Source organism: Megascapheus bottae, chromosome 26 (genome assembly GCF_031878675.1).
Source record: "Megascapheus bottae isolate mThoBot1 chromosome 26, mThoBot2.hap1, whole genome shotgun sequence".
In the NCBI taxonomy this organism is placed as follows: Eukaryota; Metazoa; Chordata; class Mammalia; order Rodentia; family Geomyidae; genus Megascapheus; species Megascapheus bottae.
In genome coordinates, this window is record NC_143534.1 from 11,365,781 (window position 1) to 11,391,982 (window position 26,202).

General features: G+C 42.6%; 1 protein-coding gene across 1 annotated transcript; it reads right to left on the minus strand.

The window, feature by feature from the left end:
- Positions 1-358: 358 nt before the first annotated feature.
- Dclre1c (DNA cross-link repair 1C) lies at positions 359-25,929 on the minus strand. Its single transcript, XM_090318933.1, has 14 exons — positions 25,786-25,929; positions 22,953-23,004; positions 21,565-21,649; positions 18,318-18,377; positions 16,745-16,800; positions 15,365-15,466; positions 14,783-14,855; positions 14,494-14,634; positions 14,259-14,360; positions 11,364-11,500; positions 9,471-9,525; positions 5,789-5,877; positions 3,706-3,800; positions 359-1,913 (listed from the first exon to the last, which is right to left on the minus strand). The coding sequence occupies exons 1-14, from the start codon at positions 25,892-25,894 to the stop codon at positions 991-993; spliced, it is 2,079 nt and encodes a 692-aa protein (XP_090175059.1). The 5' UTR covers positions 25,895-25,929; the 3' UTR covers positions 359-990.
- Between the last annotated feature and the right edge of the window lie 273 nt (positions 25,930-26,202).

Below are 26,202 nucleotides of genomic sequence, written 5' to 3' on the forward strand. Positions count from 1 at the left end.
ATAGATGTGCAGGTGTCCTCACAGTATCCTGGCTTCCAAAGCCATCTTGTTATGCTTGAATCTTGGCTCCAGTATGTGAACTAGGTATTCGCAGCTATGTGAATAATCCTGTGTGTCTTAGTCTATCTCCAGCTCTTAAAACACCTCATTCCATGCCTGCTTTAATGGTTTCTGTTGAGAAATCTGCTATTTTGATGGACTTGACTTTATAGGTCACTCGCCATTTCTAATTATATCATCTCTGAATTAAATTTGTATGTCTTGTATTTCTTAACCTTTTTTGCATTTATGCATGCCCTCTTTCATCTACTCCATTTAATTCTAACACATCCTAATAGTTCTATTTTTAATTTTATTACATTGCCCTGGCTGGCCTGGAACTTAGCATCCTGCTGCCTAAGCATCCTGAGTAGCTAAGATTACAAGCTTGCAGAGCCTCACTCAGGTCGAAGAGTTTTTAAGCCGTATACCACTAAGGGGTGACTTTGTCCGTAAACCATTACCTGACTTTATTAAAATAGCCTTAAAATACACCTTAATGATAAAATTATATTTTAAAATCCGGGCACAGTGGGTCATGCCTGTAATCCTAGCTACTCAGGAGGCTAAGATCTGAGTATCTAGGTTCAAACCCAGCCTGGGCACAAAAGGACCTAAGACTCTTATCTTCAATTAACCTCTAGAAAAAAAATAGGAAGTGGGGCTTGGCTCAAGGGTAGGGCAGTAGCCTTGAGCTGAAGAGCTCAGGGACAACACCAAGCCCAGGGGTAGGGCGGTAGCCTTGAGCTGAAAAGCTCAGGAACAACAACATCCAGGCCAAGGTAGGTTGGTAGCCATGAGCTGAAGAGCTCAGGGACAGCGCCCAGACCCAGAGTTCAAGCCCCACAAAAAATCTACTTGAAAAATCTTGATCCACTGTAACTTACCATTTTGTGCAAATATTTTTTGTGCAAATATGTTTAATAATTATTGCAGGATTTACTTTAATTCTTAAATATCTAACAATGAGCATTTTCTTTTGTCAACTACTATACTCTGACCTGTTGCCAGTTTCTGATATAAATATTTTAAGTGCTCTTGTGTAGGTAACTCAGCTTCTGGAGTGGAGGGAATTTCAAAGTCTGAGGAGCTCTGTGAGTCTGCAGGTGTGCTAAGACTCAGCAACCTTCCTTCCTCGGGCAACTGTTGCTCAGCACTCACCACCGTTGGTTCTGCCGCACCTGGAACTATGCTTGCTTCTTGTTCTCTGCTTTTCACATCAGAGTCAATGTCCTGTGGGCAAAGGACATTCTGTTCCACCTGTGAGGTGGGAATATTCTCTTTGGTTTTTGTTCTCTTGACACCTTTGTTCAAAGAGGTAAAATCAGCCATGTTTTTCTCTTGGGAAGACAACAAAACAGTATCAGACTGACTATCCCAGCCTTGACTTCCCTGTTCTGTTATGTGTGTTGACTGAGAAGAATTCTGGGAGGACACATGGGTCGATTCTCCATCAGAGTCACTGAAAAGCCTGGGTGATTGAGAACCCCCCGTCTCTGTGGAGGAAGGGAAAACTTCCAAACCCTCCTCTGGGATGTCCTCGTTTCTTGTAAAGAATCCTTCCCACTGTGGTACATCCACATCACCACTTGGCTGGGCAAGCACGTCACAGCCCGCAGCACTGGGCAGAGATGGGGCGACTTCTGACTCTTCTTCACTTTCACTGTTGGATTCTTCACAATCGATGAAGTTGGCCAAAGAAGAACTTTGAATGCTCTCTGCTCTGCAGCATTCCGTGCTTTGCATCGGTTTCTCTGGCTGGTTCTGTGATGGTGCAGTCACTGGAAATTCCTCAGGATGAAGAGTTAACCCGTGTGCAGCCTTGTGCCGTAAAGGTACTGGCAGGGGATCATCAAAGAGATCCTCTTCTTCCTCTGTGGAGCAAGCAAGACAGTGTGTGTAAGAGAAAGGGAAAGGGAGTCAGCTGTGCTTTCAGTGATCGTTTCCACATGGTTTTAATTGTTGGACCTGTACAGAATAGAGGCTCTGCTCTTCATCAAAGAGAAATTAAAAGGCCTCTTACTCTGACTAACCTTTTTGCATTTTTATACCATGTTTCAGTTGAGTATGTGCATTAGTGGCTTTAAGCCTAAGTGATAGTCATAGTTTAGATCACACAGCTTTCTATATCATTCCAGCAGAGTCTGCACACAGCATGCTCTGCAAATAGTGGGTGCTCAGTCATTTGGCTGGCTTAGTAAAAAGGCAAGTTTTCCCCCATTTTCCTCTACGTTCATTTTATAGATATTTTAACCACGCAGTGATTGTAGATAGCTAAGGGAGTACATGTAAATTAAATCAACTTTCACCAAAATACTGAAGCAATATTACCAAGAAGTAAATCTGGGCTAGTATGCTTTACGACCTGGATTCAGTCCCCAGCATGAATAAAACAAGAAAATGCCACAAAACCTAACTTAACACAACTCATTTAACTGATACTTAACCTTATGACATCACCATATAATTAATCTAAAGAAGTATTTTCTCACTTTCTACAGGTATCTAACCTAGGAAGACTATGACACCATTTTGTGTGGGAATTTCTTTTTCCACTGCCAGACATGATTTTATAAAAACCAAGATTCCTTGGGTTGAGAGAGTGGCCTAGTGGTAGAGTGCTTGGCTAGCACTCATGAAGCCCTGGGTTCGATGCGTTGGTACCACATGTACAGAAAAAGCCAGAAGTGGTGCTGTTGCTCAAGTGGTAGAGCTCTAGCCTTGAAAAAGCTCAAGGATAGTGCCCAGGCCATGAGTTCAAGCCCCAGAACTGGCAAAAAAAAAAAAATTAAAAAGGAAGAAGCTTCTTAACTACTATCCCAGTGAACAAGGATGACTCTGAACACTGCATTTTTTTTTCATGGGAGTACTGGGATTTTGAACTTGGTTTCACTCTTTCCAGATAGGTCTTTTTAATCACTTGAGTGGTTCCCCAGTACCACATAAACAGAAAAGGTCAGAAGTGGCACTGTGGCTCAAGTGGTAGAGAGTAAGCTTTGAGCACAGAGAGCCTTAGGGATAGAGCACAGGCCCTGAGTTCAAGTCCCATGACTGGCCAAAAAAAAACAACAGAAAATGAAGTTTTTTAAAAGGTACAAATATGCTTCCTAGATAAAAGACAACAAAAACCAATGCGATTTCTGTACATAACAATGTAGGACAGCTAGAATTTTCATACACTTTAGGAATGCAATGAGCACTTGCAGATGTGAAAGCCTGTATCTGTGGCAGCTTTCTCTGTAATAACTGAACACTGGAAACCACCCAAATGTATACCAACAGATGAATGAATCAACAGTGTGTCCTGGAATAGACTTACTGCTCATCAATAAAAAGGAATAAGGTACTGGTACACGCACCAAAATCTTTGTGATCTTGCCTCAGCTCAAGCAAAGATGCCAAATATTAAAGTAGAATAAAATACAAAATAAAGTAAAATTAAAATGCCAGTCACCAGATTAGAACACCAGAACATATGGCACAGTTCTCATACTTGTTTCACATTTTCAGAGATCAGACCTGACTAAAGATCAGAAGGCCACGCCCTTCCTGGGACTACATGACAAGTACAGAGGGGCTCTGCCCAGGTCACATTTACTAACCAGAACACTCTGAGAAGCAGGCCTTGCAGGAAACACACAGCACCGAACTCGAGACCGTTCTTACCCGAGTCTACGTAGATTGTTCTAGCTCTCTTCAGTTTTCCAAGGGGCTTATACTTTGGCTCAGTGCTTTGGGAAGACCGACATAAAGGCTTTAAGCTGAAATAAATGAAAACATTGGCTGTTTCCTTTGGGAAGAACTGCTGGGAGGCAAGCATTTATAGATATTAGGGGAAATGGCTACAGGAGAAAACACATTACTATTTTTTGTTTTGATTTTTTATTCTTTGTCAACTCAGGGCCTGGGCACTATCCCTGAGCTCTCTTGCTGAAGGCTAGCACTCTCCCAGTTTGAGCCACAGCGTCACTTTTGGGTTTTTTTTTTCATATATTTTTATTGTAATTAATAGAAGGGTTACATTATATTCACCAGATAGAAGGTGCATTACTTCACATACATTGATACCCTTTCTCATGTCTTGGTCCCCATTTCCCTCCCCACACCCCCACCCCTCATCTTGTTTTCCTCCCTTCCCTATCCAATTTCAAATAATCAAATACAAATATATCCAATATATCAGATAACCAGGTGAAATACTGTAACAATATGAGATAACCAAGGGACAGCAAAAGAGATGAGAGATAACATAGTACCTTAAGGACAACAATCACTCGTTATATGGCTTTTGTTTCTATATCCTGGAGGTCCTTTCATTTAGTGTCACACTACCATATAGCCTTATGTATCTAGGTCTTGTTCTATTGTAAATCTCTGCTAGGAGAGCCCAAGGTTTCTACTGATTATGACAAATGAGGGAAACCACTGAGCCTATGTTCCTTTGAGTCTGCCTTACTTCACTTTATATGATTTTTTTCTAAGTCTTTCCATTTCCTTACAAATGGGGCGAAGTCATTCTTTCTGACAGCAACACAGAATTCCATTGTGTATAAATACCACATCTTGCTGATCCATATCGTTGCTGATCATATCTTTGCTATGGTAAATAGTGCTGCAATGAACATCGTTGTGCTGGTGGATTTAGTATACCCTTGTTTCTGGATGACTGGGGAAATGCCAAGTAGTGGAATTGCTGGGTCATAAGGGAGCTCTATGTTTAGTCTTTTGAGGAACTGCCATACTGCTTTCCATCACTTTTGGTTTTCTAGTGGTTAACTGGAGATAAGAATTTCATGGCTTTCCTGCCTAGGCTGGCTTCCAATCACAATCCTCAGAGTAGTTAGGATTACAGACATGAGCCACCAGTGCCCAGCTCACCACTACTTTTAAAAACTGAAAATAATGCTTAATAATAATAACAACATGACTTCAGTATGATGAAGTGGCAAAAGTCCTTGAATACAACCAGTAGAACTGGCAGGGGTGAAAGAATTATCAGTGGCCTAAAGCAAACCTTTGAACTTTGCTCTTACAAGGCAGACCAGACAATGGCCTCTGGCATTCACAAAACATTGCTGCTTTCCAGATCTCAGTCAATGGGATTTATTTGCATCTTGCAGGAAAGTAACAAATTCGATCTCCTTAGTCAAGAGCCATGGGCTCAAAGCCAGGATACAGAAGTAAGATTTGAAGGGGTCATCCCCTCGTGTACAAGGCATTGTACCGGCTTCCTTCTGCCATGTAGCCAGAAACCTAACATCCAAGAGAGAGCCTCACAGCTCCCTGCCCACCACAAGGCCTCTACATCCTATCCCCATTCATATCCAACCCCTGGAACCTTCTAGAACTTCTGCTACCACTTCTCTGTGCAAATGGAGGTTATTCTCTGCTTACCACACAATTGCTTGGTCAAAATACCAGCTAGGGGGCACATATTTAACAACCACTCCAATGTACATTCAAGTTTAACCCTACACAGCATATCTGGATCTCAACTGTAGGTCTCTTCTGTCAGTTGACGGCCATCTTGTCTGCCCAAGGTCACATAAGGAAATGATGGAGCCAAGACTCAACTGAGGATAGTGTGGCAACACTACCTGTACATTCGACCACGTAAAGAGTAAAAGGGAAATATGGCCATGAACAGAAGAAACGGGTTCTGCATTTGTAAACTTTCAGGCAAAAGCATCCTTTGTCACCTAGGCAAGAACCAGTGAGAAAACTGCATAGTCCACAAGTAGCAACTCACATTTCTTTAACTGTGTCCAGGGTTATCCCTACAGGAATGACATTTGGGTATACATTCACAGGATGGATGTAGCTCAAGAAATCTTTAATCTGGAGGGAACATAAAAGGAGCAATTAATCTCTACAGTGAAAATCTGGGGTGTTAGAGAAGACATAAAGGTAGGCCATGGGAAAGAGAAGCAGAATTCCAGTAACTGTGGTTCTTTGTGCTAGCCGCACATGGGGACATCATCTAGGATACTCCTGAGAAAAAATATGCAACTCAGCCCCTCTCCCATGGCCCCCCAACACAGAGATACAGTGGGGCTGGGGAGCCAGCATACTGAAACCCATTAGGGTTTCAAAGATTCGGTGTTTTAAACATAGAATCTCCTTGTCTTCTTGCCCAAGAACATGGCCATATTTAACAAATTTTCTTTCAGGTGAGTTAAACTATAACTGAGTTAACTAGAAGGTACCCAAGAAAACATCTTCTAAGAAGAGGCACACAGGCATAATGCCTATGTACACATGATCATATAAAATGATATGTATCAAAATGAACTCCAGGAAATGGAAAAAGAAGGAAGGACGGAAGGAAGGACGGAAGGAAGGAAGGAAAAGGAAAACAAGATCATGAGAGAAAAAAATGGAAGGGGACAAAGGAAGGGATGACACTCTAGAAAGAAAGGCACTAATTTTCTGACTTAAGAAGCAGTAATTTGTACATCGCCTTTATAATAACAATAAATAAATAAATAGAAAATTTTTCTTAAAGCTCATGCCTAGAACCCTAACGACTCAGAAAACTGAGATCTAAGGATTGTGGTTTGAGGCTAACCTGGGCAGAAAAGGCTGTGGGACTCAGCTCCAATTAACTGCCTAAAAACTGGAAGTGGAGTTGTGGCTCAAAGTGGTAGAGCACTAGCCTTGAACAAAAAAGCTCAAGGATAGTGCTCAGGTCCTTGGCTGACCAAAAAAATAAACAAAAAAATATTTAATTAAAAAAAAAACCAGGAGCTGGAAATGTGGCCTAGTGGAAGAGTGCTTGCCTACCATGCATGAAGCCCTGGGGTACATTCCTTGGTACCACATTCACAGAAAAAGCCAGAAGTGGCGCTGTGGCTCAAGTGGTAGAGCTCTAACCTTGAGAAAGCTAAAGGACAGTGCCCAGGCCTTGAGTTCAAGCCCCAGAAGTGGCAAAGAAAGAAAGAAAGAAAGAAAGAAAGAAAGAAAGAAAGAAAGAAAGAAAGAAAGAAAGAAAGAAAGAAAGAAAGAAAGAAAGGGAGGGAGGGAGGGAGGGAGGGAGGGAGGGAGGGAAGGAAGGAAGGAAGGAAGGAAGGAAGGAAGGAAGGAAGGAAGGAAGGTAGGTCTTAGAATTGCATTTTTTCCCCCAGTGAACAACTATCCGCAAGGGAACTGCTTCAGGCTGTTACTTGACCTGTTCTTGTGCTTTCTTATTCAGCCACACAGGCACTGGTTACCAGCCTGGGGCAAAGGCTCTAGTTCTTCTCATAGCATCGTGGTGACTGACTGGAGTCCCCAAGGAAAACAACCCAGTTAAGCCTGGAGGGACCAACGCTTGATTGAGAGAGGAAAGAGAGAACAAGGTTGGTTCCAGTAGTGTGCCCTGGTCTCCTGCAGCCAGCAAGTCTCCCTCGACAGCATCTCAGAATACTCCACTTCTATACACTTTCTCTGGAAAGGCCTCTCCCCTTCCTCCATAGTCTGAAATACTGGAGGCTCGGTTGTGTATGAAAGCTGCTGACACATTGGCATGGACCTATACACAGAAACAAAGGAGCACACTCAACTCTGAAACAGAAAGACTTGCCATACAAGCCGGTCCAGTTGTGTCCACTGCCTCCTGGCAGAGAGTGGTCTATGCTCTGTTCTCATGAGCCCAAGGGGAACTTGAATGACTGCATACATAGAATTACTGCCTTTTTCTTTTCTTTTCTTTCTTTCTTTTTTTTTTTTGTTTGTTTGTCAAAAAGCTTGAACTCTTGGCCTGGGCGCTGTCCCTGAGCTTTTCGGCTCAAGGCTAATGCACTACCACTTCCAGTTTTCTGGTTGATCATTGGAGATACAGTCCCAGGAGCTCTGGTGCCCAGGCTGGCTTTGAACTGCGATCCTCAGATCTCAGCCTCCTAAGTAGCTAGGATTACAGGCGTGAGCCACCAGTGTCCAGCTAAAGGACAGTCAGACATCGGTTTGGTTTTTTTTTGTTTGTTTGTTTGTTTTTTTGGCCCTTCCTGGGGCTTGAACTCAGGGCCTGAATACTGTCCTTGGGCTTTCTCAAGGCTAGTGCTATACCACTTGAGCCACAGCACTACTTCTTTTTCTGTGTATGTGGTACCAAGGCAATAAACCCAGGGCTTCATATATGCTAGGCATGTACTCTATTACTAGGTCCAGACCCTCCCCAAATTTCTAAATGCCACAGTTACATGCAAGTATCTCTTATAAAATGTGTTTATTAAACACCACAGCTTTGTCATGCTTAGGAACACTAAACAGGACTTTCACATTACACATGGGTGGCTTTGGGAGGGGCAGGTATTTATTTTTATTTTTTTACTGTTTTATGTTATTGTTGGGATAATGTATAGAAGGGTTACAGTTACATTCGTAGGTAGTATGTGCATTACTTCTCACACATTGATACCCCTTCTCATGTTTTTGTCCCTTTCCTCCCCCACCCCCTCCCAATCATCTTGTTTTCCCCCTTCCCTTCCCTATTTCAAATAGACAAACAAATGCCTATACAATATACCAGGTAACAAAGTCAGATGTGAGTGGCATTTTTAAATTGAGAAATCACCAACAAAAAAGGCAGAAATAGCCAGATGTTGGTGAATCATGCCTGGCAATCCTGGCTACTCAGGAGGCCGAGATCTGGGAATGGCAGTTCAAAGCCAGCCTGGGCAGGAAAGTCCATGAGATTATTATCTAACCACCAGAAAACCAAAGTGGAGGTATGACTCAAAGTGGTAGAGCACTAGTCTTGAGCAAAAGAGCTCAGGGAAAGCACCCAGCCTCATGACTGACAGAAAACAAATAAATAAATAGCATAAACACTTGAAAATGAGGGCATTCAATAGATAACAAAAAGAACCTTTGTTTATAATACAGACAGCTACTAAAACAAGAAGCCACTGGCTGTCTGGGCACCAGGGACTATGCCTGTAATAGTCACTACTCAGGAGGCTGAGAAGTGAGGGTTGTGGTTGAAGGCAGCACTGGCAGAAAAGTCCGTGAGACGGTAACTCAGAAAAAGCCACAAGTGGTGCCGTGGCCCAAGTGGTGGAGTGGTACCCTTGACTACAGGGAGGCTCAGGGACAGAGCCTAGGCCCTGAGTTCAATCCCCAGGACCAGCCAAAAGAAAAACAAACAAACCAAAAGCCAAGAAGGAATTGTGTTGCCTGGTTCAGGTGGCACTGCAAATCACATGTGCTACCAAGTGGCCTACAGCTTCACCATGTCTGCCAAAATGCTTAAAGCGCTGTAAGTACTGATCTGCGGATGACATTCGGTCATCACGCCTCAGCAAACAGGTAAATACAGAATCCATGCATCATAAGAGTCACCTGTTTCTAAAAGTGATCTCAAAGGAAGGAGATACACGAACAGGAAGTGAGCCTTCCCGGCCACAAGGCTGGCAACGCAGCTCAGGCCCAGTGCCCACACGGGAGCCTCTTACCTCGCTGAAGGAGGAGTGAAAGGAGAAGCAGGCTCTGTAGGAACTTTCCCCTGTCCTACAACAAACAAACACACAACACGAAAATGTCACTGACTATGCCTCTGATTATATAAAATAATATTTATTGAAATGAACTCCAGGAAATGGAAACAAGTTGCATTTTTTTCCCTTTAAGAAACCAAGAAAAAGGTGTGACTGTCCAAAAAGAAATGTACCCTTTACCTGATTTATTTAATTGTAATCCCCTCTGTATATCACTTCTATAATAATTTTAAAAAATAGTCCAGGCATGAGTGGCTCACACCTGTAATCCTAGCCACTGAGGAGACTGAGATCTGAAAATCACAGCTTAAACTCAGCCTGGGCAGGAAAGCCTGTGGGACTCTTATCTCCAATTAACCAGCAAAACCTGTAAGTGGAACGGTAGCTCAAATGGTAGAGTGCTAGCCTTGAGCACAAAAGCTTAGGAACAGTGTCAAGACCCTGAATTGATGTCCCAGGACAAGCACCAAAAATATAAAAAATAATAAAATAATATGTATAACAGAAATAAGAAGAAAGACAGGCAAGTGAACAAATGTATAATTAGAGTTGAAAGGGAAAGATATGATTATTAGTTTTCAAAGGAGAAAGCACTGACTAATGAGCATACAGAAAAATATTGTTTCACAAGTAATCAATAAATGATAATATAATACCCTTTTCCAAATAGCATCATCAAAGATTAAACCATATTCAATACTAAGGAGAGCACTAGCTCATGCCTGTAATCCTAGCTACTCAGGATGCTGAGATCTGAGAACTGCAGTTTAAAGCTAGCCTGGGAAAGGAAAGGCTGTGAGACTCTTATCTCCAATGAGCCAATCAAACATCAGAAGTGGTAGAGCGCTAGCCTTGAACCCAAAGCAGCTCAGGGACAGCACCCAGGCCCCGAGTTCAACCCCTACAACTGACTAAAAACAAAACAAAACAAAACTTAAGAAGATTAAATGCACTTTTGATGGCTATTTTTTTTCCTGGAAAACAAATGGTAAAATGTTTCAAGAACCTTTAAGAAAAAAAAAGGTCTCTGAGAAAACATAACAACAACAAGAAAAAAAACTGAGCTAAAAGTTGAACACCTTTCTCATTTAGGCTATTCTAGAAAAAAAAATAATCAGGAAGTTCTTCTTGTGACAGGAGTAAACTTTTTCTAGAAGTAGAAATCCGTTCTCGACATTCTAAACAACTCAAGTCAAGAGAACTCGGCTCAGGAATGATCACTGGAAAGGTCTCTTTCCAGTGAATTCCACGTTCTCTATCAACAACTGTAACTCACAGCAGCACTCACACATCCTGGGGCTCCAACCGTCACATCCTCTCACTACAACTTAAGGAGTGAATTAAAGAAATTACTTCCTAGACGGGGCTGGGAGTTTGGCCTAGTGGTAGAGTGCTTGCCTAGCATGCATGAAGACCTGGGTTCGATTCCTCGGTACCACATACATAGAAAAAAGCCGGAAGTGGTGCTGAGGCTCAAGTGGTAGAGCGCTAGCCTTGAGAAAGTCCAAGGACAGTGCTCAGTCCCTGAGCTCAAGCCCAGGACTGGCAAAAAGAAAAAAAAAAAAAAAGAAATTACTTCCTAGAACTGTAACATACCCCCTTTTTAAAATTTTGTTTGTTTTTACACTAGTACTAGGGTTTGAACATCGGGACTTACGGTCTGTCTTGACTTTTACTGCTCAAGGTTGGCTGTCTATCTCTTGAGCCATATATCATCCACACTAGTTCTTTAGGTGTAAATTGGAGTTTTACAGACTTTTCCATCCCAGGTGGCTCTGAACCATAATCCTCAGATCTCAGCCTCCTGAGAGGCATGAACCACCAGTACTCAGCTTGGCATTGCTTTCTCACCTCACAATTACATTTGTTTTCCTGGTTCTTTCTCCAAACCACATGGTAGATGGCTTAATACTGATTGTTTGCAGTGGAACTTTAGTTTTGGAAATCATCCCACAAGGTAATTTATTCCAATGAAAATACTCCTCTGCCTAGAAAAAGATTAAGACACAGTTACATATTTTTAATAAATTATTTGTAGGCAGGGCACCCTCAACAAGCAAATGGAGGTAAGTTTTCAGACACAAGGAAACAAGTGAATGGTTCCAGATTAAGAAACATTTAGAACAACGACTGGCCTGGACTGTTCCAAATTCAGAATAGAAAGGAAAAGGTTGGAGACCAGATCAAGGGAGCATTCAAGGCAGACTGAGTGCAGTGTATGACCCTTAATCAACTCTTGCATGGTTCCAGTCCTCAAACGCTGTAAAGGACAGCAGTGAGACAGCTGGGGAAGTCAGAACTAGGACTATACTTAGCTATTAGTACAACATTACACTAAAGTTCCTGAACTAGGGAATCAAGCTGCAGTTTTGTGGGAGAATTGTCCTGGTGTAAAAGCGCTGCATGCTGAAGGCAATCATGTTATTTGAACTAGTCTTTCCACTTTACCACTTAAAAAGTTTTTAAAGCCAGGTGCCAGTGACTCACACCTGTAATTCCAGCGACTCAAGAGACTGAGATCCGAGGATCACCTTTCAAAGCCAGCCTAGGCAGGATAGTCTGTGAGACTTTTATCTCCAATAAACTACTCAGAAAATCAGAGGTGGTGCTGTGGCACAAAGTGGTAGAGCACTAGACATGAGCAAAAAAGCTCAGGGCCAGCACCCAGGCTCTCAGTTCAAGTCCTACAACTGACCAAAAAAAATCCAAAACATACAAAAAGGAAGACTGAAGTACAAATTGGTGAAATATTAGAGAAGGAGTCAATTGAACCCGAAGCCTTTGAGAAGATCTGTCAAGTTGACAAAGATAAATTACTAAAATCAGGAGTTCAGGAACTGAAAACCTTAGAGTCTACAATGAGTAAATTTTGCCCAAATAAATTGGCACCTTGAAATGGACAAATTCTCTGAAACAGAGGAAATTACTCAAGAACATAACTGTACTGGTTATTCCTATAATTCTTAAAGAAACCAAATTTGGAGTTAAAACCTTTCCCCAGTGAAAATCTTGGTCTAGCTTGCTTCTCAGGTAAATTCTACAATGCCATTTCATCTTAAGCTTTCCCAGAAAACAGGACACAGGAATGCTTTCACAACAAATACAGCAGTGTTTTGATACCAGACAATGACCTCCAGTGGAAAATTGCACAATGTTAATAAGAATTTGTTTTTGTTTGAAATTAGGCTTCATTGTAAGAGCCACATGACTCTACTGACGGTGTTTGGCTGATAAGGCTAAATATGATTCCAAGATTTTAATCTAAATATAGATTCAGTGTCTACCAAAACAATTGCTCAGCACTTCAATACTAGGGTATTTTAAAATTTAAACAATTAGAATCACTGAACTCACTGCATTTGGAGGTAACATTATTTAGTCTTAAAAACTGGAATCTGAAAACTGCTCCAAGGCAAATCTGAAATACAGCCTTATCCCTAACATTTAGTAACAGGAAGGACCTAGGGCAGCATTCAAACAAGTTAGAGCCAGTACTGGAGGCTCAGGTCAGTCACCCTAGTTACTGGAATCTGAGACCTGAGGATCAAGATTTGAAATTAACCAAGGAAGGTCTAGGAGACTCTTATCTCCAATTGAACAACAAAAAGCTGGAAATGCCGGGCAGGGGCGTGGTGGCTCAAACCTGTAATCCTAGCTACTCAGGAGGCAGAGATCTAAGGACTGAGGTTCAAAGACAGCCCAGGCACTAAAGAATGACAGATTCATCTCCAATTAACCACTAGAAAATGGGAAGAAAGTAGGCTTGTGGTTCAAGGGTAGGATGGTAGCCTTGAGCTGAAGAGCTCAGGGACAACGCCCAGGCCCAGGGGTAGGGCAGTAGCCTTGAGCTGGAGAGCTCAGGCACAGTGCCCAGGTCCGAAATTCAAGCCCCAGAACCCACACAACACAAAAAAAGCTGGAAATAGAGCTGTGGCTCAAGTGGTATAGCAAAAGAGGGACAGAACAGTACCCAGACCCTGAGTTCAAATCCCAATTCCAGCTCCAAAAAATTATGTAGATAGATAGATTAGATGGATAGATAGGAACAGGCGAGCTGCAAAGTCATCGGGTGCCAGTGTCAGTAAATCAAAGTCTGAAGAAATATCTAACCATTTCTCCCAAATAAGAATAAAAATAAAATTTATATGTGTGTGAATTGCCAAAAACAATAGTAGTGGAACATGGACATATCTTTGTAAGTTGTAGGCCATAACATGTGTAACTACTTTAATTACAAATAAATTTGTACTATCAAATGTCTGAAGCTAAATTTCATTAAAAAGAACCACTCTGAGGCTCTGCCTAATTCTGAGGCATGTGCTTATGGAATATAATTAAGTATAGATGTATGACTTTGACCTGACTCCTGAGGATCATGAGATACCTCAGAACTGAATTTTCTAAGCACTGTGGCTTCATGCTTATAATGCTAGCTAATCAGGAGATAAGACCTGAGAATCATGGTTTGAACCTAGCTTAGGGAAAACAATTCCATGAGACGCTTATCCCCAGTTAACTACTAAAAAGCCTGAAGTAGAGGTGCAGTACAGTGCCAGCCTTGACAGCACCCAAGCTGTGAGTTCAAGCCCGAGAACCCACCCTTAACTTAAATTAAAAACACAACAACAACCAAAATAAAAACCCAAAACTAGAATCTCTGAGAGTCCTTGGTACAGAAAGGTTTCCACAAGGACCTCTACAAGGACCCGGAGAAAAACAGGAAGTACTCTTTCTCACACACAGTACCTTTGGATGCCGACACGCGTGGACCTGGGTGCTGCGGTCTGTCGTGAGATGGTGGAGGATGTCAGGCATATTTCTAAACATGTCCAGCTTGTCCACGTGCACCTGCAGGAAACACCCAACAGAAGCAGGTGATCGGAAGTGACTCGGGCACAGGGGCAGGGGAAGGCAGAGAGCGTGGAGGGAGGGACAAGAAAAGAGAAGGAGGGATGGAAGGGAAGAGCGAAGGCCACAATACCTGGACCCCAAGTTCTTCACCAAGGTTGGTGAATAGATACTCGTAGCCGTAGGCCGCCTTGCAGTTCAGCCACACCACGTGGTACGGACTCCTGGTGATCCAGCTTCGAACCAGCTCTAAGATTCCACTCAGGCACTCCTCCTATACAGGAGGTTGAGGAAATGCTAAAGGCTCTGAAGAACCTCATGTACCCCATTGCTCCTCACTACAAGTAGCATCTGTCACCCACGAATTCTAGCTAGACACACAGCCATGCCCGGCCATCTCTCATTTCCCCAGGCAGACTTACTCGGCTTGGAATTTGATAAAACCTTGGGTCACAGAAAGTAGTATCTAAATAAACACTTTGGATATCTTTCACCCTGAAAAAGAAAAAGAACATGAGACCCTAGCACGTGACACAAATTACATGTGAAATGTAAACGCTGTTCTTTTACAGGGAGCTCCATTCCATTTGGAGTTCTAATTACATTCAGCAATTTTAAACAACAAACTATAGTTTTAGGTGAAGCATCTAACAAATTTTGACAAATCCATCCATCCAATCAACACCTGGAAAGTTCTATGAACCCCCTACAAACAGAACAATTTAATCATTACAATCACATTTTTTTTTTCATTTTATTTTGCAGCACTAGGGAATTAACTCAGGGTCTCACTATTGGCTAGTGTTCTGTCAATAGTTCTTTTGATTTACAGTTTAGTTTTCAGTTAGGGTCAAATGCTAACTTTGTCTTCCTCCCTCTATCTCCTGAGTAACTGGGATTACAGAACCTATGTTTGATTTTCAATAGGAACGAAGAATTGTGTTGGGTGGGAAAGAGCAGTATTACTTCTTTACATAAGTCAAGAATTAGAGAAGATCCAGTACCTGCCCCCAGAGTGCAGAAGCTCCATTCTGGAAGCTTCTCCTTTGGCCAGTCTGAAATCTCCTGTGTATAAGACAGTTCCATTGTTGCCCTGGAACAAAAACCTGCAAAGGAAATATTTCAATTCTCAGTGTCCTAGTAAAGGAAGGGCAGGAAGCTTGCCTCACGCATGTATTTATAACACATGGTTCTGACCAAGCACCACTAAAAAGCTTTAAAATCAAAAGTTTTAAAATCAAATTTCAAAACAAAATAGTTGCACAAAGGGATTTCAAGTTAACATGTCCGTTTGTGTATGCAAAGTATCTCGATGCACATCACCCCTTCCCTCCCCGCCCCCTCTCCCCACCCCACCCTTCTCCCGCCACCTGCTTCCATTTTCACATTGGTATAGTATTATGACTGCCTTTGGCCCACCCTTCCTTCTCCATTCTTCTGCCCCCCCCACCCACATGATACCAGGTATTCATTTGTTAAATGATAATCAAAGGAGTTTGACCATTGAAATGCTCTCCGCATTTCAGTTAATGTGATCATGTTTGCATGCATAGGCCCCTGTACATGTTCTCAAAGGTTCATCATTTACATCTGATTTCCACAAATGAGGGAAAATGTGAGTCCTTTGAAAAGCAGTGGTTTTTAACTCCCTCAGGCGGGTTAGGAGGCGCCAGTCCTCTGCAAGGCTTAATTAAACCTCTGTGTGATCTGCCCTTTACTGTGTAAAACTCTACCTTCCAAAAACCAAACTGCGCCTGCCCTTCCTTCCCCCGAAACAGGATGAATGTAAATGTGCTTAAGTGAAGAGACAAAGTGAAATTTCTGAGATCTGTGGCATGTCTTTAGCAGAAGTTGGGAAACTGAAGGAGAAAAGGAATCATGCTGGCTCGGTACACCACTGAGCTCTGCAGCCTAAGCATGCACATATTTTCCCCTGTGGCACTCTTCTTGGAATCACAGCTGGCTGCAAACAAGGTCTACCTTACCTGTACTCTACCTTGCAAATGCTTCCTCCTAAACAAATTTATTTAAAAAAAACAAAACATGTAACACACACGGGGAAAGGTAGAAAGTAGCTGAACGCAGGTATTACTGAGATGTAGTTGACTTGTCCTGTAGTAAGTTTCCTCTCTTCTTCACGGAGAGGAAGCTCCACATGCTAGGACTGAGAAGTAATTACTGAATACTTCCCCTAAGCTGGAGTCACATTTCAAATCCAATCTTCACCCAAGTTCCCAAGTGCAATTTAAAGACTCAATCTCACCAGAAAAATGGCCAAATTTCCCTACCTATAGGAATCTTTCAGATCCTAAAACATGATTTCTATCAATATAATACATGTTTATATATAATAAAGTAACCAAATAGAAAACCAACCCACTTACATTACAGATCCTGGGCAGTGACCTGCTGGTAAGAGAGTCACAACAATCTCCTCCTTCTGCAAAGAAAGAGGAAAAAAACAGCTGAAGTTATCACCAGGACTTAGCTAAACAAAGCTCTACCTCTTCAGAATATGCAAAATGTAGGTCAAGCAATTAATGGATAAATAAAATGTAGTCTGAGCCAACCACTGGTGGCTTACTGCCTAAGCCTAGCTACTCACGAGGCTGAGATCTGAGAGTCAAAGTTTAGTTAGCCCAGGCAGAAAGGTCCATGAGATTCTTATCTACAATCAACCACCAAAAAGTGAACGTGGAGCTGTGGCTCAAGTGGCAGAGTATAAAAAAAAGCTCAAGGACAGTGTCCAGGCCCTGAGTTCAAACCCCAGAACTGGCAGAAAAAGAAAAGAGTAAAAAAATGACTCAGTAAAAAGTTACCATGAGAAATAAATTCACTTCAAAAATATTAACTATTATTGCACATTCTGAAAATTATAATACAACATAATAAATGTGCCCATGATATCACATAACAACTTGAGTTCCCATTGTGAACTGGTAAAAACAAAAAAGGAGTGATTCTACAAATACTAATAAGCCTGTTCAAATCTTTCAGTGTGAGAAATTAAGTATGTTACTGTTATGAACTGAATGTCTCTAATCCTTTCAAAATTTCGAGGGAGAATTTTTCCTAGCTCCCGAGGTGATTTTATGAGAAGCTTCAGAAGGAGGAGGTCAGTTCTTGAAGGGGCATTCCCACAGTGGGGTCACTGCCCTTTATTTTACTTTGTCAGTTGTGGGCTTGGTTTCGGGGCCTGGGCACTGTCCCTGAGTTCTTTTGCTCAAGGTTAGCCACAGCTCCACTCCTGATTTTTTGGGGTTTTTTTGTCAGTTGTGAGGCTTGAACTCTAGACCCGGGCATTGTCCCTGGTTCTTCAGCTCAAGGCTTTAGCCCTACCCCTTGAGCCACAGCCCCACTTCTTCCAGTTTTCTAGTGGTTCATTGGAGCTAAGAGTCTTACAAACTTTAGGGCCAGGGCTGGCTTTGAACCTGGATCCTCAGATCTCAGCCTCTGCGGCGCCCGGCACCCCTGACCAGCAGGGAAGAACGGACACCACACGAGGATCCTTCTCGACCACGCTTTATGGAAGAGCAACTTATTTTAAGGGAAAGATGAAGCGGAGGGGCGCGGGGCAGGGAAGTGCAGCTGCTTATATACAATCAAGGAACGCGGGACTTTTTCCATTGGCTGCTGTGCTAAGGTCTTTTTAAAACTCGGGATTGGTCAGGCCTCTGACGTCATACGCGCAGACGCAGCGGAGCGAGCAAAGGCTCTGCACTCACACACCCACTAAGGGGAACTAAGAAATTTGTATACAATGAGCGAGGCAGGGGACAGGCGCCGTCTTGGCTGCTCCGGCTCCCCACATGCCTCCTCAGTAGCTAGGATTACAGGTTGTTTTTTCCTAAAAGTTCAGTAATATTAATTTATGGTTAAGTGAGCATTCAAAGTCAAAAAGAAAGAACAACTATCATTGTGGCAATAAGGAGAATATCCAACATAGTTCACAGTTACCTCCCCTGTGGCTTCATCTACCAAAGATATCTGGGTCGGTGTTTCAATCTCAATTGATACCTATTGAAATAAAAGATGGAGCATGTATCAGTTCTTCATGCTTTGCCATGTCAGAATAGAGAGACCTAAGGGAGGAAACCCGGGTCTTTGTGCATGCTAGGCAAGCACTCCACCACTAGGCCCAACTCCCAGCCCACATTGTCTTTTCTATCAATGTATATTGCTTAAAAGTTTTTCCTCTGGCCTGGTGGCTTGGCTCTTGTTAACGAAAAGAACAGCTTTGGGACGCAGAAGCTTTTTTGAAATGGAAGGTTTTGTCTTAAGATAGTTTCTTTTCAAGATGGAATTAAGACACACCTCAAGACTGTTCAAGAAATAGCAGAGGGTGGGGGAACACTTTGAGATCACCTATGTACTGTTACTCTTATTGCTCTCACTGTGACTGCTATGGATTTGGGGGTTTTAGGTGGGGTTTTTTGGGGGGGGGGCCTTGAACTCGGGGCCTGAGCTTCTTTTGTTCAAGGCTAGCACTCTACCACTTGAGGCATAGCACTACTTCTGCTTTTTCTGTTCATGAGGTACTGAGGAATCAAAGCCAGGGCTTCATGCAAGCTAGGCAAGCCCTCTACCATCCACCACTAAGCCACATTCCCAGCCCCTGTTCTGGTTCTTGGAGAACATGTTTATAACATTAAGGCAAACCTGTCACCATGGATTACATGTCTTATACCTTTGACATAGAAGAGTGGTGTGTGTGATTGTGCTTTTTAAATTCAAGGTTGGTACACTACCACCTGAACCACAGTTCTACTTTCCTGTTTTTCCTCTGGTAAACTGGAGAGAAGAGTCTCATGGATTTGTCTGCCCAGGCTGCTTCAAATAGTTGTCCTCAGCTCTCATCCTCCAGAGTAGCCAGGATAACAGATACGATCCACCAGCACCAGCTGGGAGTAAGTTTTCAAATGGCAAAGGACATGGCCTGGGCTAGCTTTGTTTGAGTTTCACACTGGTGTGTTGTGTGTGTGTGTGTGTGTGTGTGTGTGTGTGTGTGTGTATGCATATACACATGCGTGTACATGTTTGTGTAAATATTACATACATATCCGCTTGCCCAAATGTAGGGCAGCAGCAGGAGAAGTGGAACTTGAAAGTTTTCACCCGTCAGACATCAATCACTCTTCATGACAGCTGTGCACTCTGCCTGTTCACACAGTTCGTTAAGCCCTAGCCCATGGGGGGCCCTCCTTCCGTGCCTTCTGGGCACAGCAGGTGTTGACAAGTTTTCACTTTATGAGGCCATTTTGTCAACTGTATCTACAATCATATTGTCCTGATCTGAAATATAGGTAAATAACAAAAGCGAACCCTACACTCTGACAGGTGCTGGTGCCTGATTTTGCCCTCAGCTGTAGTTTCCTATGAAATTCTGCTTAATGTATTTTCTTCCGGTGTATTTTCATCCTTTTAATTTCGTTTCAATCTTTATTCATTCTTGTGTTTTATCTGTTTAGATTAATTGTGGTACCTCTTATCTAGAAGAGATTTAAAGATAGGAGTTTGATGTTAGCCCAGGCAGGAAAGTCTTGTGAGACTCTTATCTTCAGAAAAGCTGGAAATGGAGCAGTGGCTCAAGTAGTAGAGCGCTATCCTTGAGCAAAATAAGCTCAGGGACACAGCCTCTGAGCATTGAGTTCAAGCCCCAGGACCAGCAGCACATAGTAAACAAATAAATGATCAAATAAATAAACGTAATAGATCTTTCTTATTTTATTAAATTAAGCTAAGAACTTATCTCTTGATCAGGATTTGCAACATATCTGTTCATATTTATAATAATGATTGTTATAGACTTTATAATACAGAATGCTATACATTTCAATAATAACTCAACTACACTGTCATGTATATATGTGCATTTTCTATTTTATTTTGTTAGATTAAAAGTTATCTATTCTGACAAAACATTTTTTAATTTATTGTTTCTTTTTCTGATGATTCTGTATTCTTTACCTTATTCCCTGGACATTGATGAATGTGAACAACGCAACCCATGGGTAGAGAGAACAGAAGACATGTATGAAAGGAAATATACTCATTATCTGATGCACATATATATATGCACATGTATATCACCTCTATAATAAAATGAAGTAAATTCTAAAAATTGAAAAAAAAATTATCTATTCTGAGCTAGGCACCAAGTGGCTAATGTCTATAATCTTAGCTACTCAGGAGGCTGAAATCTGAAAACTGTGGTTCAAAGCCAGCTTAGGCAGAAACATCCATGAAACTCTTATCTCCAATTCATCACCAAAAAGCCAAAAGTGGAACTGTAGCTTAAATGACACAGTGCTAGCCTTGAGGAAAAAAAAAAGTTATTTTTTTTTCTCTTTTTTTGGCTCCCATTTTTTTTTCAACGGTCTCACAATGCTACCACACCTAGCTTCATTCTACTTTTCTTGTTCTGCCATTTCTATGCCTTTCTTATTATAGTCTATAGTTTAGCCCATGATCTAAATAAAGACTGAGTAATTATAATAATGAATATTCTACACTTCAATATATTAGAATACATGTAGGGTTCTTGAGACTAAATAAACAAAGAAAAAGATGTAGATTATTCTTTTGAAGAAGAAAAATAAATTAACACATCTCAATGCTGACAAAAGACTAAATATCACCATTCAATTATTCAATTAAGGTAGTCACTGTAGTAGGAAGGAATTGGGCTTTGAATAATTCCAATGTTCTCTTCAATCAACCCCTAAAACTTTTTCCCTACTGCCACAAGAATTAGCACTTTCTTTTTTTTTTTTTTTTTTTTTTGCCAGTCCTGGGCTTGAGCTCAGGGCCTGAGCACTGTCCTTGGACTTTCTCAAGGCTAGAGCTCTACCACTTGAGCCTCAGCACCACTTCCGGCTTTTTTCTATGTATGTGGTACCGAGGAATCGAACCCGGGTCTTCATGCATGCTAGGCAAGCACTTTAACCACTAGGCCAAACTCTCAGCCCCAAGAATTAGCACTTTCAAAACAATGAAACTGGGCCGGGAGTTTGGCCTAGTGGTAGAGTGCTTTTCTAGCATACAGGAAGACCCAGGTTCAACTCCTTGGTACCACCTACATAGAAAAAGCAGGATGTGATGCTATGGCTCAAGTGGGCTTTAGCCTTGAGAAAGTCTAAAAACAGTGCTCAGGGCCTGAGTTCAAGCCCTTGGCAAAAAACAAAAACAAACAAGAAAAACTTACTATTCGTTTCTCCCAAAATCTGTACTTTCGGTTGGTTAACAGCAACTCCTTAGTAACAGGAGAACAATAAAGGAAAACCTTCAAGCTGAAAGGAAAAGGCAAGAAATTCAGTTCCATTCAAAATGAGCCACCTTGGGGAATCAGAATTATATTAATTTGCATTGGTTTTCTCTAATAACCGAGGAATTGGTGCCACAGGATGTGTTAAGCACAAGTTCCAACACATCTGTTATGGTCTGGAACTGAAATGTCCCTGAAAAGCTGAGGTGTTGGAGAAGGGTCATGGCTCAAGTGGTTAAGTGCCTGTTTGGAAAGCCCAAGGCACTGAATTCAAATCCCAGTACTGCAAAACAAACCAAACACCAGTTCCTTCTTTGTGTGGAAAGGCAGCTCCCTCAACCTTCAGCCTGCACAGATCTTTAAAAGTGGCTCAATCACAGAACAGGACAGAGGCATGGACGAAGCTCGGAGCTCGCTCTACAAGCTAAAATCCTTGAGAATTTGGAATTTAAACTGAGACAAGCTGTAGGAAACAAATCCAATAGTTCAGGTGTAAGAAAATATTCCACGACAGATAACTTAGGAGGCAGACATTAGGAGAATCTTAATTTGAGGCCAGTCTGAACAACAACAAAACAGTAAATGAAACACTATTTCAATAAGACAGGTGTGCAGGTGCATGCTATTAGTCCCAGCATTAGTCCCAGTTGCAACAGAAACATAAGTCAGAAGACTGTCTTTGGCCCCAAAGACATGAGAAAGCCATTATCTGAAAAATAACTAAAGCAAAAAAGGGGTTAGGCTCAAAAAGGGCATGGCTCAAGTTACAAAACAACTGTATAGCAGGCTTAAGGTTCCCAGCTCAGACATTTCCCGTGCTCCTCCCTCAAAAAAATAGAAAGAAAAATGAAAAACCCTATGATACCATAGAATTCTTGATCATGGAACACTTTCCCTGCCTCATTCCCCCACACTCCTATAAAATGAAAATAAATGAGTTATTGCTTCAGCAATAGTATGGAAGAACCACATGAAAATAAAAGTTATGTAAAAGAAAGAAATATGGGGCCAGGAGCGTGGCTTAGTGGTACAGTGCTTGCCTAGCATGCATGAAGACCCAGGTTCCATTCCTTGGCACCACATACATAGAAAAAAGCCAGAAGTGGTGCAGTAGCTCAAGTGGTAGAGCCTCGAGAAAGTCCACAGACAGTGCTCAGGCCCTGAGTTCAAGCCCCAGGACTGGCAAAAAGAAAAAGAAAGAAAGAAAATACGATGAGACTGGAATGTGGCTCAAGTGATAGAGCACCTATCTGGCAAGCACAAAGTCCTGAGTTCAAATCCTAGTACCACACACAAACACAGCAGCAGTAGCAGCAGCATCTTATTACCTGCATTCCAACCTTCTTTTCAAGGTAGGGGCCCTTAATCCTTTCATGTGATCTAAAAGCAAAAGAATAACAACCATAAACATGTTCTTTATCAGAGGATTCCTTGGCCTAAACCATGGGAGCTGCCATCTTAAAGTTCCTGGTAAAGCAAATACAGGGCCTTCATGCCACTGACTTCCCCATGCCTTTGGCTCTTTCTCCTCTAGATGATGTTCTTCTTCTTGTTGTCTGCATGACTGGGGTTTGAACTCGAGGCCAGGGAGTGTTCCTGAGCTTTAAGAAAAGCTCAAGGCTTGTGCTCTACCACTTGGAGCCACAGCTCCACTTCCAGTTTTTTAGTGGTTAATTAGAGATAAAAATCTCACAGACATCCTTGCTCTGCAGGGAACTATACTCTTCAAATCTCAACCTCCAGAGTAGCTAGGGTTTTAGGTGTGAGCCACTAGCATCTGGCTGATAAGGCAGGAATCCGTAGACAAGGTCCAACCTTAAACTATGTTGTTGTGGAAATTAAATAATCACATTTCAAATGAATGGTTTTTTTCTCTTTAAAAAAAAAAAACAACACCTTGGGGGCTGGGAGTTTGGCCTAGTGATAGAGTGCTTGCCTAGCATGCACAAAGACCTGGGTTTGATTCCTGGATACCACGTACATAGAAAAAAGCTAGAAGTGGTGCTGAGGCTCAAGTGGTAGAGCTCTAGCCTTGAGAAAGTCCAAGGACAGGACTGGCAAAAAAAAAAAAAGATTTCAGATAACCTTTGAACTATGTGAGCGTCAAACAAGTATTTCCTAAACAAATCAGAAACGTCCATGTCCACATCATCAGTGCTCTATGAATCCAGTCTTAAAATAGACATTGTTGTTCTATGATTAAGCAAGACTACTGCCATTTAAGAAAAATGAAAGGAAAGCAATTTAAGCCATTAGGGAAGTTGAGCCTAAAAGATCAGCATAAAGTTTGCTTGGGCTACAAAGTAAGACCAATAAAATTGAAAAGCCTTGATAAGAGCTAGGAGCTGGTAGCTTGTACAACTACAATCCTAGCAATTCAGGAGACGGGGATGTGTTGCAGAAGGTAGAACTAGAAGAGGCTGCCACTAGAGTGTTTCAGCTTATCTTTATTTCTCATCAGTGTTAATTAATGGTTGTACTATAGCACAGTGAATAAAATGTCTTTTGTTGGTAGAATTGGTGATTTATGAGCCAGCCTAACAAATGTTAAAAGCAAACTATGGTTATGAAATGAGTGGTATTCTGGCTCTAGGGATGGGTTCTGAGGAGCCAGGAGGAAGCTGGGAAGCCATGGCAAGAAACCACTATACAAACTCATGACAGCCCATAAGAAAAACAAATACTGGATATAGTTTGTGGGCAGCTGATGTTAAGAAGTAAGCTTGGCATCTACATTCCTGCTAACCACCAGATATTTTGCTTCTGTATTCTGTTTCTGTATCTTGTTTAGTTTGCGTAATACAGGAGAGTTGGAAAGATTCCATTTAATGCATGGACACTCCCCACCCCCCATTTTGAGAAATAAAAACCCCTGCTTTTTGATACTCACGGCCACTTCTTTGTTCCTGATGCCTAGGAATATCTGAGCCGGTTATACCTGGCTATGGACAAATTCCTTTTTGTTACTAATACATTACCTTATAATTGAGATCTGGTTTAGAGTCCTTTGAGGTCATTCCCTGGGGGATCCTCAACTCATTAACAGTGTCATCTTCACTTGAGACATGTGTCCCAGGGCTTGTATCATTAAGGGTGGTATAAATTTAATCCTGACCCAAATGCAGTTGTAAACTCACGGGGTTCTGGTGGTCTCCTAGACTAGAAGGAAGGTTTCATGTTGGCTGCAGATGGAACTTCTGAAAAGTGAAGGAAGCCGACAGTAGTGGTGCACGCCTGTAATCTCTGCCCTAGGCAGGCAGACTGGAGGATTGCTAGTTCAAGGCCAGCCTGAGCTCCATAAGTAATAATATCTAAATAAACAAACAGCTGGCATTTGGACAAGCTGAGGAGGTTGTCTGGCTGTATCATCTTGTAATGCCCAAGTCCCAGGACGACCACCAAGAGACCACCGAGAGTCAGACGGTCCGAAATGCAAAAGCAAGGCTTTATTCAGGCGGGCTAGCTCTAGGCTTCCCCACACAGCAGAACCTAGGAGGAAGCCCTGAACAGAATTCCTACAGGGCTTTTAAAGGCAAAGACTACAGATTTACATCAACACAGCAATCAGCTATTGGAGGGAGATAAGGTAAGGGTTAGGGACACTTCAGGGCAGTAGAGTCCTAATTATCTGAGGGTAGTTTTATGGCTTTAGAAAACAAATGCCATCCCTTGAATTTACAGGAGTTTTGGTTAATTTTAACACAGACAGGTCAGTTCCTGGGACTTCATGGTACCACAATTCTGTTTCTTTATGTGCACTTTTGGGTCACTCACAGTTGACATAAACAACAAGACATTGCTGCTTCACAATGGGGACGCTTTTCTTTTAAGCTCGTCAATCTATGGATGGAGCGGGTTGCTTGCTAACTAACGTTTGAGGGTTGTGACTGTGGTGGGTTTGGAGTCTGTTTTTCTCTAACTAAACCTCAAAAGCCTCTCTCTCCACTCGCTACTGGAAGAACCCAATGGGAGCTCAAGTGGCAGTGCCCTCTTTCAGCATAAAAGCCAAGGTGGAGTGTGAGGCGCTGAGTCCAAGCCCCAGGACTGCCACAAAAAATAAGATAATAGGATAATGATGTAAAGGCAGCCCCGGAGCAGCTCTGCAAAGCGGCACCTACCTCCGGCCCCTCGCAACCCAGGACGGGGGCGCTCCGCACTCACCCTTGTGGCAGTGCGACAGGAAGTAGGCACGGGCTCTCAGGTTCTCCCTGTCGAAGCGGTCTATGGAGATGGTGGGATACTCGGCCATCTGTCCCTGAAAGGAACTCATGCCGACGCCAGAGCCAGGACGAGACCCCAGCAGACCCCACCCGCACCCCGACCCCAGCCAGGCGCCGCAGCCAGTCCCACCCCGGCCGCACCGTGCCACCACTTCCGGGAGCCCGGGCGCCGCCTCGCCATTGGCCAGCCGAGTTCGGTTCCGTCCAATCCTAGCGGCCGGCGGCAGAGGGGCGGGGCCTCGAAAGCGTGCCGGCGGTTCAATACCCCGCTGCGCGCCTGCGCGGTGAGCCCGGCCGCAGCACCTGCCTGGCTGGTTCGTTCTGCCAGAAATTAACCAATTAAACGGAGGGTCGCCTG

Coding starts and splice junctions, on each gene's coding strand:
- Dclre1c (XM_090318933.1), bottom strand. CDS start 25,894: ATGAGTTCCTTTCAGGGACAGATGGCCGAGTATCCCACCATCTCCATA. Junction 14,856..15,364: donor CTTCTGCACTCTGGGGGCAG/GTACTGGATCTT, acceptor TTTCTTTTTCAG/GGTGAAAGATATCCAAAGTG. Junction 11,501..14,258: donor ACGCGTGTCGGCATCCAAAG/GTACTGTGTGTG, acceptor ATCTTTTTCTAG/GCAGAGGAGTATTTTCATTG.